This window comes from Dermacentor variabilis, chromosome 3 (assembly GCF_050947875.1).
Source record: "Dermacentor variabilis isolate Ectoservices chromosome 3, ASM5094787v1, whole genome shotgun sequence".
In the NCBI taxonomy this organism is placed as follows: domain Eukaryota; kingdom Metazoa; phylum Arthropoda; class Arachnida; order Ixodida; family Ixodidae; genus Dermacentor; species Dermacentor variabilis.
In genome coordinates, this window is record NC_134570.1 from 206,505,890 (window position 1) to 206,524,396 (window position 18,507).

The 18,507-nt window shown below is 46.1% G+C and overlaps 1 protein-coding gene across 1 annotated transcript in view; it reads right to left on the bottom strand.

Moving 5' to 3' along the window:
- Positions 1-9,541: 9,541 nt before the first annotated feature.
- Positions 9,542-18,507, bottom strand: part of LOC142576609 (polyamine-transporting ATPase 13A3-like) — a 296,153-nt gene continuing 287,187 nt past the window's right edge. Inside the window, exons 29-31 of the mRNA XM_075686810.1 lie at positions 15,099-15,187; positions 12,895-12,987; positions 9,542-10,143 (exon numbers count right to left, since the gene is read on the bottom strand). Of these exons, the coding sequence (XP_075542925.1) occupies positions 9,973-10,143; positions 12,895-12,987; positions 15,099-15,187 (353 nt within the window). The 3' untranslated portion in view covers positions 9,542-9,972. The remainder of the gene's footprint in view (positions 10,144-12,894; positions 12,988-15,098; positions 15,188-18,507) is intronic.

Here is an 18,507-nt window from a genome sequence, read left to right on the forward strand (position 1 = left end):
TTACTATCCCCTTTTCATGTTTTGTTAGGAGGTCCCCCCGACAGTTGTTACTTCGGGACCTCCGAATGTGTACTTATACCCATCTTGTATTTGTTTTGTCAAAAATAAATATTGATTGATTGATTGATATGATTTACAAAATGTTTCCAAATCATTTTATCAAATTTATTGGAATATTTGATCTCACGTTGTTTTAAATGAATGCCGTAAATTGCCGCTGATGATGGTCATTAAATGTTTTGCTGGAGTAAGTTTCAATTTTGCACAAAGAAGTCGCATGGCATATATTGATGAAGAGATTAAGAATGAATAAAATGTTCGATGATACTTATGTGGTTTATGGACAGGTAAACAGAGTATCATGACTTGAAGCATGTGGAAAGACTAAAGTTCTAGATAAGTAATGAGCAGGCATCAGCAAATGTAGAATGACATGCTAGTGTTACAGCTTGTTGCTGTTAGCGCCGAGCGGGATCCAAGTCGTCCTACGTTGGTTACCAAGGATTGAGTTACTACAAAATATGATCATGTGAGAAAGCAAAGAAGAGTATGCATAATGTAGCTAAGCCAAAGTTATTCGGTGCTTGAAACTTGGAGGTGCTGGCACACAGGTGCTAACACGTGCAGGTGCTAATTAACAGAGTAAATACAGTGTGCAATAACTCCGTTGAAGCTAGTTAAGATGCTTATCACAGGTTGCGCGGAAGGACAAAGCACGTTCTATGTAGCATGTAGACGTTAATACTGTGAGCACCATGTTGCGGCCAGGGTGGCGTTCCGGGCATTGAATCCACCAAGCCCATCGACTACTACGGTAGGTTGCAGAAAATGAAGGAAAAAGGGTTTATTAGCTTAGTTACACGGCTCCAGTGTAGAAGCCCACTCCATCCAGGAGCAAGTTAAACATATCGGTTTACACCAGGACCCTCTGTCCTCACTCTTGAAAAGTATCTGCTTCTAATAGCGTCGTCTTCCCTAGGCGGGTAGACTAGGGAATCTGAAGGCTGTCCAGCAGCAAATCACCGTCATCGACTGCGTTGCGATACCACGCTTATGCTCGGAATAACCCGCAGTAACTCCGCCTCCGAAGAAACTGGTTTGGGATCTGTGGAAAGAAATCAACCGGCGACACTTAGTTCGTTCGCCGTTGCTCCATTTTTCTTCTTCGCTCAGGCTGCCAGGTGACGGAAGGGCTAAGTGCCTTTCGTAGAACCCTGCAACAGCCGGTTTACACGCTGTCTTGACGGCTGGATAAGTGCCGAGGGATGGGTAGTGATTGACTCTTCTAATTAACTTCGCCTATAAATTCGTTGTCGTGGTTCTCTTTCTTTGGTCCTTTTCTCAGGTTTCCAGGGAACGGTGGGGTGAGCGCCCTTCAACCGCCAGCGTCCACGCTGCGTTGTCGTCTGGATTGGAGGTGCGGTTGTTTGACACGTGGCAAACATTTGATCAACTGCGCCACTCAGTTCTTCGTCCCTTTGTCCCCCTCCTCTTCCTCCCTTACTCAGGGCTCCAGGCAATGGTGGGGTGAGCACTTTTAGTCGTTGCCCACGCCGCGTTGACGTCTGGATAGGAGGAGTGGTGGGCTGAGACGTGGAAAATATCCAAGCAACGCCTTATTGGTATTGCGACGTAACAACCATAAGCAGTTTTGTGTATATGTAATACCACATACTTGTGTTTTTCACATTAATAGTAATCTTGTGAACTATAAACCAAGCGCTGCAAAATTTTCTTTAAGGCCGCTACATCATCGAACGCAGCCTTTTAAGATTTTTCACCATGTCAAAAGCAAGAAGTGACATAGTGGGAGAGGGAGAAAGATACATGATAGGCAGGAAGGGTAACCAGCACTGAGCCCAGTTGGCTACACTGCACTGGGTGAAGGGGAGGGAAATATTATGAAGAGAAAATCCGTTGTCGATATACATCGCGACGCCTCATTCAGGACCTATTCCCCTTAGCGGGTACAAGCCACAACAGAGATTTATCATCAAAATTTATTGCAGACGTACTACCAGTACGTCTGCTCTGTATTATGGAGGCCGCTCACTTCGCATCACGTATGGTTACTCAGTCCTGCAGCTTTCAAACATCGTAGTAGCGCTTTTGCGGTCATGTTTAGCTGTGGGATGCCATGCCATGGTTCAAATATCTGATTCAAAGTGAATGGTTTTCTGGCCAGCTGATTTAGAGCTCTGCAGACGTCCTGTCTTTCATTTTGAAAGGCTGGGTAGTATAGCACATGAGGCATTGCATAGATTCAAGGGCACCGGATGCATAGCAATCGGCGCTATCGGTCATTCCAATAAACAATTGATATGCATTGGTGAATTCAACTCCAAAGCGTAAGCGACGCGGCATTGTCCCCTCGCTTTGCGGAACCCCAAGTAGCAGCGGTAGTTGTATAGATATAACGAGAAAACAACTGGTGGCGAGTGAATTCGGGTGCGTTACGCTTCTCCAATGTCACACAATGGTCTAGCTTGTTGGGCTGCTTCTTCAATCCTCGATAAAGGTAGAGGAACAAGATTTCTTGCTTCGTTTGTTTTCCTGGCAGTTTCGTCGGCGAGGTCGTTGCCGGAGGCACAGGAATGACCCCGAAGCCCCTAAACCACGGCGTCGTGTGCTTTTGCGATCAAACGATGGTGCGTATCTCGTATCTGCGACACAAGTTATTCACAGGACCCGCGACCAGGAGCTCACAAACGACATTTTAGGGCCACCTTTGAGGCGCAGAATATTGTACACCGATTAGCCGGTTGGTTAACATAATCAACAGCGCCTCGGAGGGCGACAAGCTCCGAACCAATATATGTTGTGAGTCGAGAAATCTTGCATGTGATGCTTATTGATCATGATGGAATAACCATTGCGCTGGTGTAGCTGGCTTGAGCGCGAGAGCCATCAGTATATATGTGGGCTCGGTCAAAGTAGAAAGTATGCAAGGAAAACAGACTTGCTTGCTTCAAGGCCTAGATAGGGAGGTCAGCTGTCTTACTTGTTCCCGGGATGAAAAAGCGCAATTCAGGTTGTCGGAAACACCACAAAGCTGACGATGAACATGCCGAGGGTGCGATTACCGATGGTAGAGAAGCACGATGAGTGATGACTACGTTGGAGATTGACGACTGCAGTCTTCGTTCTGGCAGGCAAGCTAGGTAGTTTGATTGCATTCTTCCAATGTACCGAATATGCGCCCTCAGCGTGTCGATAGTAGGGTAAGTCGTAATCAGATGGTCACGGGTTATTGTGACTATTCTTGCTGTTGAGACGCTCTGCAGTGAACGGCCGAGGCAAACGCATAGTGTCTCTGCTTTCACGCTCTGAATTGCTTGCATATTTGACTTGCAAGTTTTACAAAGCAGCGATGAGCTAAAGCGTAGAAATCCGATAAAGCGTGCTTGCTGTAGCATAGAGGCCACTGATGATCCCCATATTGTGCTGGAGATGAATTTGAACAACTGAACTATATATTCGAGCGTCCTCTTCAAATGGGCAACCTGAGACTTCTAGGAGAGGTCCCAGTGAACAAGGAGGTCAAAAAATTGTTTATTTAGCTTAAAAGATAGAGTGGTCGTTGATGTATACTTAAAAAACAGTCATTGCTTTTCGCGTAAAAGCGACTGAGGCACACTTTTCTGTCGAAATGATTAGGCGTTGTGTGTGAAGATAACTAGATGCCTGTGTTGCTGCCTCCTGTAGCCTTGCACGAACCTGCAGGTGAGCCACTGTTTATACTTAGATGCAAATGTTGTCAGCCTAGATTGAGACACTGACAGTTTCCGGTAGGGATGAAGTCAGCCCATTAGGCGCACGTGAAGTGGACGGTAGTCGGAACGTCTTCACTGCGCACTAGCAAAGTACCTTCGTATCAGGCAGCTTCGGATCTGTCAACATATTTGTCCTTCTAGTTGTATTGTCAAATGCGTGTCTAGGGTGGCTTCATGAGAAATGTGGTCGTAGGCACCTTTCACATGAAGAAATAGCGCTGCCGATAATGTCTTCTCAGATGTTAGCTGCTCTACAGATGACACAAGTTGGTTAGCGTAACAATCGATGGACGGGCTTATCGAAATCCCGCCACGGAGTGAGGGTAAATTTTGGGTTGATCAAGGTATCACTCCAGACGCGTGACGATTATACGTTCCATAAGCTTCCCGACACAGCTCACGGGGGCTGTAGTCTGATATGCAGACAATTCCAGTGGTGAATTTCCTGCTTTTAGCCGCGGTGCCAGGTGACTGCGTTTTCATTTTTAGAAACGACGCCATCTTGCTATGACCTAATAAAAACATTTAGCGGTTCTCGTTGTCCGTCTTCACCTAGGCGGCAGAAAGCAGCGTGTGTTATTTCATCGGGCCCTGGGGAAGAGGAAGGCCTACAGAGCGCTGTAGCAGCTCCTAGCCCTTGGATAGGGAGTCGCAGGCTCGTAGGGTTCCAGGTTTGGCGAATAGATTGGCTGGGAAGTGACCGTCTATCGCTGCGATGCCACATAACGCCGCATACGCAGAGCAGTGTGTGGGAGGGTACTGTCATAATGAAGGCACCACTCACCACTTCGCCACAGATCTGGTCACTTTTTTTCTAATGTCCTCTCGCAGGCACCTCAAAACTGCTAGGTAAAGTTTTTGATTAACTTCCTGTACAGTTGGGGTGAACTCGCCATGGACGTCGAAAATGATGATCAACATTGTTTTAGCGTTTTACCGATCTTGTTGGGGTTTCTGGGTTGTGAGGATCTGTGGGTCTTCCACTGACTTAAACCCTGTATGGTTTCCGGGTAGTAGCCGTAGAGCCCACACTAATTTCCTGTTAGCACTGTGGGAAGCGGTGCCGAACGGTAGCCACCGTAGCGACGGTCTTCTTAGGCCGGCCAACCATGGTGCCGCGGGATTCCTGGAGCGGCTGATGCTGCGACTGCTCAAGCGGAGCGCGCGAGCGTGTTCTATTCTCGCGCTACATGAACAGGAACCCATCTTCTTCTTCACCGACTCTGAGAGCGATAGTCGCGCCGCCGCAGGGCCTTCCTTTCTAGGGCAAAGCACGATTGAAAGATATGCAAAAGGCGTGTGTATGGAAAGCGTAGCGTCCAGGTTAAGGAGCCTAGTCCTGCATCGGGATGTCTGCAGTGGCAACAGAAAGAGCGCACACAAGCGTGCATTGTCTTGTGCGTTGAGGGCATCACGCTCACGCAATCCGAGACAGATGTACCAAGCAGCACTGATAGCGTAGGTTGAGAGCGAGGCGCAGCCACAGTGATGTCGTAGTGTAAAATCACAGCCTGCCGCAGGTTTTCGTAGATGCCCGGGCCTGTAGATGTCGGAGCTCCAAAAGTAGGCCGTCTGGCAGCTCCGGACTTGCGTGGAGATAGCGCCAGTGTTGGTCACTCCCGACGTAGACGCAGAACTGATGCTCGAGCTGAAGAAACCAGATAACAGACCTGCTCCCGTAAAACTTCGGTAGGCCATGCATCTACGGAAGGCACAGAACATCTAAAAGCTCACCTGCTGCTGCTCGCGGTAAAATCTCGAATGACTATACCATCAGGGTTGCGGTGGTCGCTGAAGGCATCGCGAAAGTTTTGCTTGTGGCGTCGCCATGCCTGCGAGAGTGTAATTTGAGTATTGAAGCCGGTGGGAGAGCCTCTGAATGGGTCGTGAGTGAGGTCCCTCCAAACTGAAAGCGGAGAGCTTGCGGGAACGTCCAAAGAAGGAGAGCGGCGGGCCATAGAGTAGCCGAAAGCGCTCACGTTTGGCCCCGTCAATTCCTTATAAAGAGTCATCGCGCAGGTGCCAATCAGCTGGGGAGGAGGCTCACGAACCAAATAGAGGCGCGTGCTGACGATCAGCAAGGGTGGGCGCAGGGTGATGTGGGACAAGACGCTGAATGACGCGACAGTTCAAATGGCGAGAGCTGTTGTGACTGAGCGCTCGAGGTGGCGCAGTCAGCGAGGATGGCTGCCCGCCAGTCGTCATTGAAGTTGGGGCTGGGGGGGGGGGGGGGTGGTAGCCGGGAGCCTGGAACCGTGTTGAGACGGAAATGGCTGTCCAGCTGGATGAACGAGATGGCCGAGATGTCGATGTTGAATTCTCGGACACCCTACAACCGCGGCACGCCTGCCCGGCCATCTAAGGCCACGTCACTGTCGACTTAGAGTGGCTGTGTTGACGCTGGCATGGCTGGGCTCGGTCCTCCGGGTCACCAATTCCGGGTCACCAGTGGTTGCCGCTGTAGACAGGGTTTATTTAGGCTGGCCAGCCAAAGTGCCGCGGGATCCCTCGATCGGGTGATACCGCGCCCGCTCCGGTCGAGCGCACAAGCGCGTTCACTTCTCGCTCTACATGAACGTGAGCCCATCTTATTCTTCACGAGCTCTGGAGGCGATAGTCGCTCAGGTACACCGCCTTCGACAGAAAATCTGTGTCGGAAGTGATTTGATGTTTTAAGCCTACGTCAAGGACAACTGAGTTTCTGTTTGCTTTCCTGTGAAGCTGTCGGGGCTTGAATTTCGCTGCAATTGGCCTCATCTGCCATCCCTCAGTCAAATTTGCTGGCATGCACTTCAACGGATGTCTGTGTCGTCTGATAACTCGTAGATTTGTCAGTCGGCGTTCTTCAATGGTCATTTTACGAATCAAAACAACATTGTTTTCTGTACGATTGATTGATGGGTCACAAGGACCGGTTTCAACTTTAATGGTCGTTCTGCCATCCTTCCATTGAGGATACCAGCCTGAGACTTGAGAATTTTCGCTTGAAGGCTTATTGAAGCAGTCTATGACTTTCCGTGAACCTATTTCTCAAAAAAAAATATATGGTGCTTAGCTGCTGCTCCTCACGATCGCACATGATGGTCTCGCAGACGTATTGATCATCATCATCATCATCATCATCATCATCATCATCATCATCATCATCATCAGCCTGGTTACGCCCACTGCAGGGCAAAGGCCTCTCCCATACTTCTCCAACAACCCCGGTCATGTACTAATTGTGGCCATGCTATGCCTGCAAACTTCTTAATCTCATCCGCCCACCTAACTTCCTGCCGCCCCCTGCTACGCTTCCCTTCCCTTCGGATCCAATCCGTAACCCTTAATGACCATCAGTTATCTTCCCTCCTCATAACATATCCTGCCCATGCCCATTTATTTTTCTTGATTTCAACTAAGATGTCATTAACTCGCGCTTGTTCCCTCACCCAATCTGCTCTTTTCTTATCCCTTAACGTTACACCTATCATTCTTCTTTCCATAGCTCGTTGCGTCGTCCTCAATTTAAGTAGAACCCTTTTTGTAAGCCTCCGGGTTTCTGCCCTGTAGGTGAGTACTGGTAAGACACAGCTATTATATACTTTTCTCTTGAGGGATAATGGCAACCTGCTGTTCATGATCGGAGAATGCCTGCCAAACGCACCCCAGCCCATTCTTATTCTTCTGATTATTTCCGTCTCATGATCCGGATCCGCCGTCACTAGCTGCCCTAAGTAGACGTATTTCCTTACGACTTCCAGTGCCTCGCTACCTATTGTAAATTGCTGTTCTCTTCCGAGACTGTTAAGCAGTACTTTAGTTTTCTGCAGATTAATTTTTAGACCCACTCTTCTGCTTTGCCTCTCCAGGTCAGTGAGCATGCATTGCAATTGGTCCCCTGAGTTACTAAGCAAGGCAATATCATCATCGAATCGCAAGTTACTAAGGTATTCTCCATTAACTTTTATCCCCAATTCTTCCCAATCCAGGTCTCTGAATACCTCCTGTAAACACGCTGTGAATAGCATTGGAGATATCGTATCTCCCTGCCTGACGCCTTTCTTTATTGGGATTTTCTTGCTTGCTTTATGGAGGAGTACGGTGGCTGTGGAGCCGCTATAGATATCTTTCAGTATTTTTACATACGACTCGTCTACACCCTGATTCCGTAATGCCTCTATGACTGCTGAGGTTTCGACAGAATCAAACGCTTTCTCGTAATCAATGAAAGCTATATGTAAGGGTTGGTTATATTCCGCACATTTCTCTATCACCTGATTGATAGTGTGAATATGATCTATTGTTGAGTAGTCTTTACGGAATCCTGCCTGGTCCTTTGCTTGACAGAAGTCTAAGGTGTTCCTGATTCTATTTGCGATTACCTTAGTAAATAGTTTGTAGGCAACGGACAGTAAGCTGATCGGTCTATAATTTTTCAAGCCTTTGGTGTCCCCTTTCTTATGGATTAGGATTATGTTAGCGTTCTTCCAAGATTCCGGTACGCTCGAGGTCATGAGGCATTGCGGATACAGGGTGGCCAGTTTCTCTAGAACAATCTGTCCACCATCCTTCAACAAATCTGTTGTTACCTGATCCTCCCCAGCTGCCTTCTTCCTTCGCATAGCTCCCAAGGCTTTCTTTACTTCTTCCGGCTTTACCTGTTGGATTTCGAATTCCTCTAGTCTATTTTCTCTACCATTATCGTCGTGGGTGCCACTGGTACTGTATAAATCTCTATAGAACTCCTCAGCCACTTCAACTATCTCATCCATATTAGTAATGATATTGCCGGCTTTGTCTCTTAACGCATACATCTGATTCTTGCCAATTCCTAGTTTCTTCTTCACTGTTCTTAGGCTTCCTCCGTTCCTGAGAGCATGTTCAATTCTATCCATATTATACTTCCTTATGCCAGCTGTCTTACGCTTGTTAATTAACTTCGAAAGTTCTGCCAGTTCTATTCTAGCTGTAGGGTTAGATGCTTTGATACATTGGCGTTTCTTGATCAGATCTTTCGTCTCCTGGGATAGTTTGCTGGTATCCTGCCTAACGGAGTTACCACCGACTTCCATTGCACACTCCTTAATGATGCCCACACGATTGTCGTTCATTGCTTCAACACTAAGGTCCTCTTCCCTGAGTTAAAGCCGAATACCTGTTCTGTAGCTTGATCTGGAATTCCTCTATTTTCCCTCTTACCGCTAACTCATTAATCGGCTTCTTATGTACCAGTTTCTTCCGTTCCCTCCTCAGGTCTAGGCTAATTCGATTTCTTACCATCCTGTGGTCACTGCAGCGCACCTTGCCGAGCACGTCCACATCTTGTATGATGCCAGGGTTAGCGCAGAGTATGAAGTCTATTTCATTGCTAGTCTCGCCGTTCGGGCTCCTCCAGGTCCATTGTGCTTACCCTATTCAAAGCAAGGCAATGGGTAAAAATACTTGCGTTTGGGAAGGCCTCTGTCATAGTACTGATAGCCGATGGCGATAGTTAGCTACACCTAGTGGCGAGAAATGGAAGTGGGCCCATGACAGGCATCGAAATAAAAGTTCGGTTTGTTTTGTGTCTCCACTCGTAAGTGCCGAAAATACCCGTAGTTCTTTAATATTAAAAGATTCCACTTCGACGCACATTTTTAACTCTCAGCGTTTTACAGGATTCGATCGAGGGCAGACTGCTTTAAGGGGCGGTGTATACTACAACATAAAAAAAAAAAACTAACCACACGAGGCCCCAAATTCTCGAAAACAAGCTCGAGTACGAGCGAAAGAAAGATGCTGGCAAGGAGTGTTGAAACTCATTTTATTTATTTTTTCGTGGTCCTGAAATCACACTTTGGTGGAGTTCTTTGCAATGACAGATTTACTTCACTGTTGCTTCACTGCTGACACTCGTGGTACAGGAATGTAGGATGTGGTGGCACAACTGCGTCCCGAGGGCAATCCCGACTGATACGAACGTAATGTCGTACCGGGAGTACTCGTCCACAGTGCGCGAACGTGGCAAAAAAAAGATGAAAAATAAGTTTAGTTTCAGCAAACGCAGTCCCATGACCATGCATGTTTAGTGTCTTCACAGCAAACGCTGCTTCATTCTTGTGTCACGTTCGATGGAATGTCTGTCCTCGGTTGCCCTTGGGTGTAACATTATAAATATCTTGCTGCAAGGTGTTGGGCACCGCAATCAGTTACACGCAGGCTTTACTCGTGGTTCAGCCTAGAATATGTCAAAATTTGTGATCTGTGCGACCATCGTTGCGTTCGACAGAAGCCAGTCTGGTTCTTCTCTCACCATCTCTTCCACCTGTTCGTAGCGAGACTTGAGGGCGCTTTCGGGAAAGAGACGGTTGTAAAGGTTCTTGAGAACGGTGCTCTTCACGATGTACATCTGAGAAACGAAGATAAAAAATTAACAGGATCACTTTCTCGACTTATCGTGTGTTGCATGATGGTTTACTTGTTATGCCTAATTGTTGAGATAAATTACTGCAATAATGCTAAAGCATGTAAAGAAGATGAACGTGCTTGTTATTTAGAGAGAATTTACCCTAATACTTATGCTAGAGCAATCGTTGTCAGCTACTATGCTTTTGCAAGTTACAGAGTTCTTTAGGTGAGTACCTCAGTGAAAAGAACTAAGGCGCTGTTTTAAACTCAAGTTTGCAACTTCTTTTTAGCTACATTAATTGCCAGTAGCTGCTTTCGTTGTACATTTGCCGTATATTATTTTTTAGCCAAAATGGTTTCAAAGTTTGAATTTGAAAAAAGAATGGCCCAAAATACTCGAACGAAAGACAAACTTACGATTGTAGAAACACTGTAATTCAGTATTGAACCGCCAGCAGGCGCTTGAGCTCAGATCTATGGATCAGGGCACGTAATTGGATGTAGTGCTTGGGCAAACAGGTGTTTTCTTCTACTCTTCCGCATCAGTTACTAGAAGGTTGCTCGCGGGAGAGTCGGACACGCGTAAATCACTAAATCTCTTAGCGCGTGTTGTGCGCGTTTGTTCCCTAGACATGCCAGCATTGCGGAGTGGGGTCGAGTTTGTTTACGCTCCGCCGCTGGCTGCCAGCGCGGTGAGGCAGTGGGCACGGACGCCCCATTTGGGGATCGCTGTGTCTGAAGGGGCGAGGTTCTGACTGGTGTTGTATAAGCCGCGGATAGCTGTCTTCGTCGTGACGATACCGATGCTCAAGGAGGCCACATATAACCGGCAAACGGGGGTCTCAGGAGAGCGCGTGAGGTTATAATAAAGGCAGGCGGCACCGGATCTCCAGGCCACCCAAGGGGTAGCGAGGGGATCAAAGCTGGAAGCAGGGTGGCGCGTGGGTTGGGGCTCGCCGAGGTCTGCGCGTGCCAGGGATGCAAAGCGGACAGCCAATTTTTTATGCGTACACTCCCTGGCATGCGCAAGCCTCGGCGAGCCCCAACGTACGGACCAGTCCGGGTTCTAGCTTTGGTGGCCCCGTTGCCGCTTTGGAGTCCTGGAGGCGCGGAAAATATTGCGAAATAATGACACGTGGTTGGAGTTAGTAAAAAACACGATTGAATAAATATAAGTACGTCTAGCCGCCAACTTGTGACGCTAAGTTGACGGTCTCACTGTCTGCTCGCGTGACTAAGAAGGCGGAAAATATACTCAGAATAAGCGAAGGATGTCTACGTGCCTGATGTATTTCTTTTAAAGCGTGGAAAGAAGCAGATGATTGCCTTTCACGGCTACTTATAAACAGCAAGTTGAGAGAGTGTAACACAACTGTTAATTCCACTTCCTTCCCTCTATTGTTAATTTAAGAGGGTACAATAAAAAAGAAATTAACTTCCGTTTGCCAGCGGAACTTTGAAGTTTTGCATGGAACCCTGAGTGCACCCGCATATAGCAGCTGAAATACCACAAATATTCCTGTTCAACAGTGAAAAACAGACATATGAATATATCTGGAAAGATAATACCTATAGGATTGCTTTAGCCTTACTACAGAATTTCACGCTTTCGTTGTGGACAAAGTGTCATAGATGACAGCGATCGGGACAAATATCTTATATTTTTTCATATATACCACAATTCATCATCAGCCTGGTCATGTCCCATGCAGGACGAAAGTCTCTCCCTGCGATCTATAATTGCCCGTCCTGCGCCAGCCGATTCCAACTTGCGCCAGCAAATTTCTTAATTACATCACCCCACATAGTCTTCTGCCGTCCTCGACTGCGCTCCCCTTCTCGTGTCACACATTCTGTAACGCTAATGGTTCACCGGTTATCCGTCCAACACATTTCATGGCTTGCCCAGCTCCATTTTTTTTCTCTTAATCTCAATTAGTATATCGGCTATACCCGTTTGCTCTCTGATCCACACCTCTCTCTTCCTGTGTCTTAACGTTAGGCCTAATATTTTTTGTTCCATCGCTTTTTGCGCGGTCCTTAACTTGTTCTCGAGCTCCTTTGTCAAGCTCCAAGTTTCTTCCCCCATATGTGAGCAGTGGTAGAATGCAGTCATTGAACACATTTTTTCAATGGTAGTGGTAAGCTCCGAGTCAGGATCAGACAATGCTTGCCGTATGCACTCCAACCGATTTTTATTTGTCTGTAAATGATCTTCTCATGATCCCCTGTGAGTAATTGAACCAGATAAACGTACTCCTTCTCAGGCTCTAGACGCTAAGTGGCGATATTGGACTCCTGTTCCCTTGCCAAGCTATTGAACATCATCTTTGTCTTTTGCATAATAATCTTCAACCCCACTCTTTGACTTCTGTGTTAACGTCCTCACAATACCCTCAAAATCTCACAAATATCAAAATTACCTAATAATGATATCACTGTGATTACTTGCTCTAAGAATAACACCACGAAAAGTTCTAGTTACTCGATACGGTTTATCGTGATTGTGGAATAGTGTTTCAGGATCAGTTTGAACAGCTAAGTCAGCGCGTTCGAGTTTGTATCGTTGTCAAGAAATATTGTGTAGTATAGCAAATTTTAGTATGTGCATATTTATTTTTATTTTATGTTTAGTTCACATCACTATAGCTTCCAAATGAGGAGCGCAGCATGTATTCTGGCACGCTCTTTCATGTGCGAATATCATAGCACATACTGTCTTCAAATTAAAAAAAGAAAGAAGCGCCCATACTTGCACAAGATGCGCCAGAGCCCAATGGACTAAGGACACGAGCAGGATTGAGAGGCGCAGGCGAAGCTTTTCATTGGGCTGCCATTCCACCAGCTGCAAAACATTAAATTGAGACATCTCTGTAAATAGGTAATAGTGTATGACACGCGCTAAAAAGTTGCAGAAAGCACATTAACATAATTGTATGAATTACGCGATCACAGTGTCGTATACAAGAAGTGTCCTTAGGATTGCAACCACACTTTGCGCCATGGACTCCCGAAAGGTGTTCTATCTTGCGAGTGAACAAGAACCGCGCGTAAATGATGAAATTAATTTGTTATGGGTGAATCATCAAAATAAAGCGAAAATTCTGTTAGCTAGAGCCAAGCCATCCTACTGTAAATATTTCTTCCTGGTGTAGCCTATCGCCTGACATTCTCGACTGGCTGATTTAGGCGTGTAGTGCCGCCCTGGGGCTACCAAAAAGACGCGAAGTGGGATACAATAAAAATGCAGTCGTTACAATAATTGTGGAAATGTCAAGGGATATATGAAATTGAAATTTTGAATGCACTTTCCCCAGGTGATCTTTAATGTAACGGACTAGTGGGCAACTTGTAACTCCATTAATTTCAGCTGCAGCTCAACATGGCAAGCAGGACGACAGAGACGACGGAGACACACGTTGTTTGATGTTGGAAACAACGTGCCCACACTTGCATAGCAAAAGTGGTAGCAGGCATGCGGGTCATTGCAACACGGGTAGACACCTGTTTAAACAAAACTAAGGCGTCTTTACTCTCGCAGATCATTGCCCTCTAGGTTAGAGCTTAGGTAAAGCGACAACGGCATCATGCAATGGCACAAGCATACGATTCAAGTTTACACAGTGATCTCTACACATATTGCAAGAGATTACATCAGCGGCAGTCGAAGTTAGAAATAATGAAAATTTAATTTAAAGAGGAGGTGCAACAGCTTCGTTATCAAGAAAGCTAACAACTGCAGCAAGCAGTCAATTTCATTCAGAAAAGGTCTTGGGGAAAATGTGCCTTCGAAACGAGTTGTTCTGAAATTATAATCCCTGACCTTGAGCTCATTATCTGTTCGTCTGGATACATATGGCGGCTGGGAAATGTATTTATCGCGGTCTGTTTCTCGTCTGGGCATTACATATAATATGAAAAAGCTTCAGGCCTAAATTTCATCTTTCTTCTCGAAGATTCCATGTTTATGTTTGCATTTCAGCGGTAATACTAATATTTATATTAATACTAATACTGATTACATACCGTGCTGCCATACTCCGGACTCTAAATTTTCTCCCGCCTGGTGTTTGTAGGTGGGTCTCTTACAGTGCACCCATTCTTTTGTGCGCAGGAGATCTAAGGCTAGCTGAGGGAATGGGTTCGTGTTTCGACGAAAAAAATAACACTACGCATGCCCTCGCTGTAATGAATCAACGTGCCTGTGATAAATACCCTTAAGTACCTATGTAAAGAAACAGCTTGCAAGGAAGAACCACTTACTTCATATGTTGTTTCTCACATGTGCGTCTTCGTGAAATGCTTGTGAACGATTATTTGTGTGTCTATTTGCACCCCCATGTGATTTCGTGCACCAGCTTTTTATTTTAGCTAACTCATTTTGTAAGAACGCGGTATTGTTATGGCTGGTAATTTCTCGATATATTATTAGATGCAGTTGTTCTGCAATCGACGCACTTACACTTGAAACCCAATTGAAGTAATATATTTGACCAATACACCGACGGGCGTTCGTAATATGTCGACAACGAATCCGCAAGTCGCTAGATGTGAAAATAGCTTTTAGGTTGCAGGAGATAGGACTCTATCTCGTTAAGATTACCTCGCGAGCATGAACGAAACGCGTCCAGCGCGAACACTGTAGGCCTGCAAATCACACAGCAACGAGTGTGCCGCGATGGTCTTTCTCGCAAGAACTATCGAAGTGGTGATGTGGCGTTGACTACTTTTGTTAAATTAAAACTGTAGCGTAAAAGTTAATGGCTGAGGGGATGCGGTCGGCTGCGACATGGGTGCTCGCGGGACCCTAAAATGCTGTTAGAGGAACTACTTCGTTGCACGGAACCACTTTCGAGTACACCTGCTATAGAAGAACATATACAAAAGGCTTGTGTTTGAGCAACGAAACTACCCTCACTCCAGGCTAAATATAGTGTTTCCACATGCAGTACTTACCTCGAAAAAGTCCGTGATCACCGGGCAGGTCTGGAAAAGCAGGATTGTCGTTACCGTGAAGATTACGAGCAGGTTTCCGAGAAACCAGTCTGCGTAAAGAGAGGAGGCACATGGTTTCTAATCATTTAGTGCTACCGTGAGCGACAGCTATAATGTACTGCTTCAGGACTGGAGCAGGAGCAGGAAATAATGAGAGGAGGCAGGGATGTTAACAAGAAATGCATCTGGTTGGCTACCCTACTCTGGGGGACGGAAGAGGGGAATACAAAGATGAGATAGAGGGAAGAGAGGAGAAGAAAAGCTGCGGTAAGCTCGCGCACGCACGCAAGAGCTGGACCAGTTGGTGTGGTTCCATCACGAGAGAATTTTCGTCTGCTTTTTTCATTCGTGTCTTATCACGCTGTTTTTCATACGGTGTTATCATGTGCCGGCTTCAGCTTGTGTTTATGCTTACGCTCGTGCGCGGAATTCTAAGTTAAAACCGCCGTGAGCTCATAAAATCAGCAAAGATCACAACTAGTGAAAGCTACAATTCAACCGATAAAGAACAAAAATTCACAAAGGTTTGAGGCAAATGAAAGATAAATGGATATATGCACGCTTTTGACATTGCCAATTCATTTTATATCATAGTGAGAGACGAAGACAAATGCTCGCCATCAACGATTGCCTTCCGCTTCCTTCTTTCTAAAGCGCAGCTCTTAGGTGTCCGTCCCTGCGGCGAGCCTCGGCAGACCTCGGTGTCGTAGCTCGGCGTAACTGAGCGTACGAGCACAGCTACAAGATGAAAGTGATGCGAAGCGCAGCGGGGGATGAAAGGATGGAGGAGAAAAGCGGAAAGGAGGGTGCGTCGAAAGCCTGAGAAGAAAGGCGCAGTGCTGCGACAATGACTGCGAGATGGCGCCAGCGCCGCGCGCGTCGTCTGGGAGGTCTGTGGGCGGCAGTTTCTCTGACTCGCGCGTCACCCACGCACTGGCTCTCGCGATCTCCAGACTAGCGAGGCAGTCTCATCGCATTTCCCTCCATTTGCAACGTGCCCCGCTAGACAGATAGTCTGCGCCAGCGAATATATCGCGTAATGAAAACGAGTAAAGAGCTGCGCTCAAATTTCGCATTACTGAGTACCGTAATAGTCGGTGAATATTTTGGTGGTTTGTCTGGCTTCGCGCTGTTTAACAATATGATACACCAAGTACTTCGGCCTCATACCTCACTGAAATATGACCGTCGAGAGTGAAGCTCATGAGACCACGAATCCTCTTATCATTTATTGACAAAGATAAGGAGATGTTTATACGAACAAATGATAACGGCTACTGCTCTACACAATGGTGAAAGCAAAATGTACCACGTGCCACATAGTATCACAAATACCGCATATTATTAGATATCACAGTAGCAAAAAATAATTATAAAATTACACATAATAAGCTGACAAATTGTGTCAAAAACAATATCGAGACGCATCATGCCGCAAGGGATAAGACCACATGATAAAATCACACATTATAATTGTTGCTAACACAACAAGTCCAATATAAATACCGAAAATATCAAATAAGACAACAATGCATGAAGTATACGTATATACAGTGCGCATAGGTGCACGTGTGTTGTTTTCACCAAGCGCAACTCGCATGCCTTTCTTGCCGTAGTACTTCACCGCAATATAAGTGACATCCAAAATTCCTTAAGGGTAGTCAGCGCACGTTTTGGTGAGTATTTGTTTGGCGGGGTCCCAGAAGCTTATTTAAGCACATTGTCGTCTTCGATCGAGACTTACGAATTCTTTCGCCAGTCGCTTTCTTGGCTCAATGTAATTGTGGGATTCTAAATGTAGATGTTGAAAATTTTCAACTGCACTTCCGTAGTTGCAGCGAAGGGGTTCAGCACGGCCAATGCCACGTAGAAATATTTTCATGCACGCATTACCCAGTCTCAGACGCTGAAGTGTTTCGAGACGCCTGTTGAACTCTACCTGCGTGAGAATTTTGATAAGGGAATGAATGTTATAAACATGTGAAGGATTATCAGTTCCTTCTAACGATATTGGATAAGTTCCATCGAACGGTGTGCCGACGCGTCTCCCAAAATGCAACGTATTTCAGGTCTACTTATAAGAAGTGTAGTTGTCGTTCTCTTGATGTGCCAGTCGCGCTGCTGCATCAGCTGCACAATTTCCAGGTAACTACAGTGACCTGGTATACGCTGAAAGAAAACCGTATGATGGGACTTTTTGTACACTCTCGGTGTACTTATCGATAGTGCATCTAAGAACGAACACGAGTACGGCTTGTCAGTCCCTGAAAATTACCCATTTATCTGCGTCTTGTGTTGATGTTGTGAACGGAACTGCAGACAGGTTAGCACAGAGTTCAGCTGCAGTCGAAGACGTTGCTTGGGATAATTGAATAGTTGTTTATATACGTAATTGAGGAATAACGAACGTCGATGTGGATGAATCGGGCAAACTGGGGCCATCTACGTATAGTTGAGCTTATCTAGAGTGTCGCATGTATTCTGACACAGCATCATTTGTTGGGCAGCTACCATAAACCTCTGTCGTTTTTTGGTTATTACTTCAACAGACAACTCCAAATTTGGAACCACGAATAACCATTGCGGATAAGTGGTGCCCATCTTCCCGTCCTCACGGTAATGTATTAATATGTTTTTTAATTACTGTAAATTGTACATCAGGCTCTATTTAATAATTTTATTGCTACAGAAGATTTGTCGTGTTGAGTACTTAGGCGGAACACATGCCTGCAAAATTGAGTAGTTGGCATAGCGGGCATGTTGGTTTCTTTGTCAGCAATCACAGGAGCACTGGAGGTTGCATTAGAGACACCTAAATACGTTCTGTATGATGCCCCTTTTTGTGTCCAGGATCTATTTAAAACCTCTAGGTGTCCACATTTCTCTCTATTATATTCTTGGTTTCAGGAGTGGTACCATTCCAGCTACGACGACAGCATGCTAGGACGGCTGGGCTAACACCTGCTCACCAGGCGGTGAACATTTCAACACGAACTTCACACCCCAACTGCACGGCTTTTGAGCAATTTTCCTTACCTTTAAGTAGCACTACAGTCACTGTATTCACTCGTGTATTGACAAGCCTGCCTAGCCGTGCCGTCGAACTTGATTTCGCGGCTGAGGACAGTAGTGACCCCGTCAGGACCAGCAGCAGGCCATGTCTGCTCTTGCACCGTCGTATCAACCAGCTAGAGTTGACCTCATTCGAGGGTTTCATCTTGTGGATGGCGTTACATATGAACTTGGATGTAACTGCCACTCCCAATGCATGGCACGATGTTAGGAGAGTGATAGATCTTGTTTTTAGGTTGTGGTTTCCTGCGGTTGAGCTCCTGCAGAGCATTGCTCCTGAACGCCTGAATAATTGCAC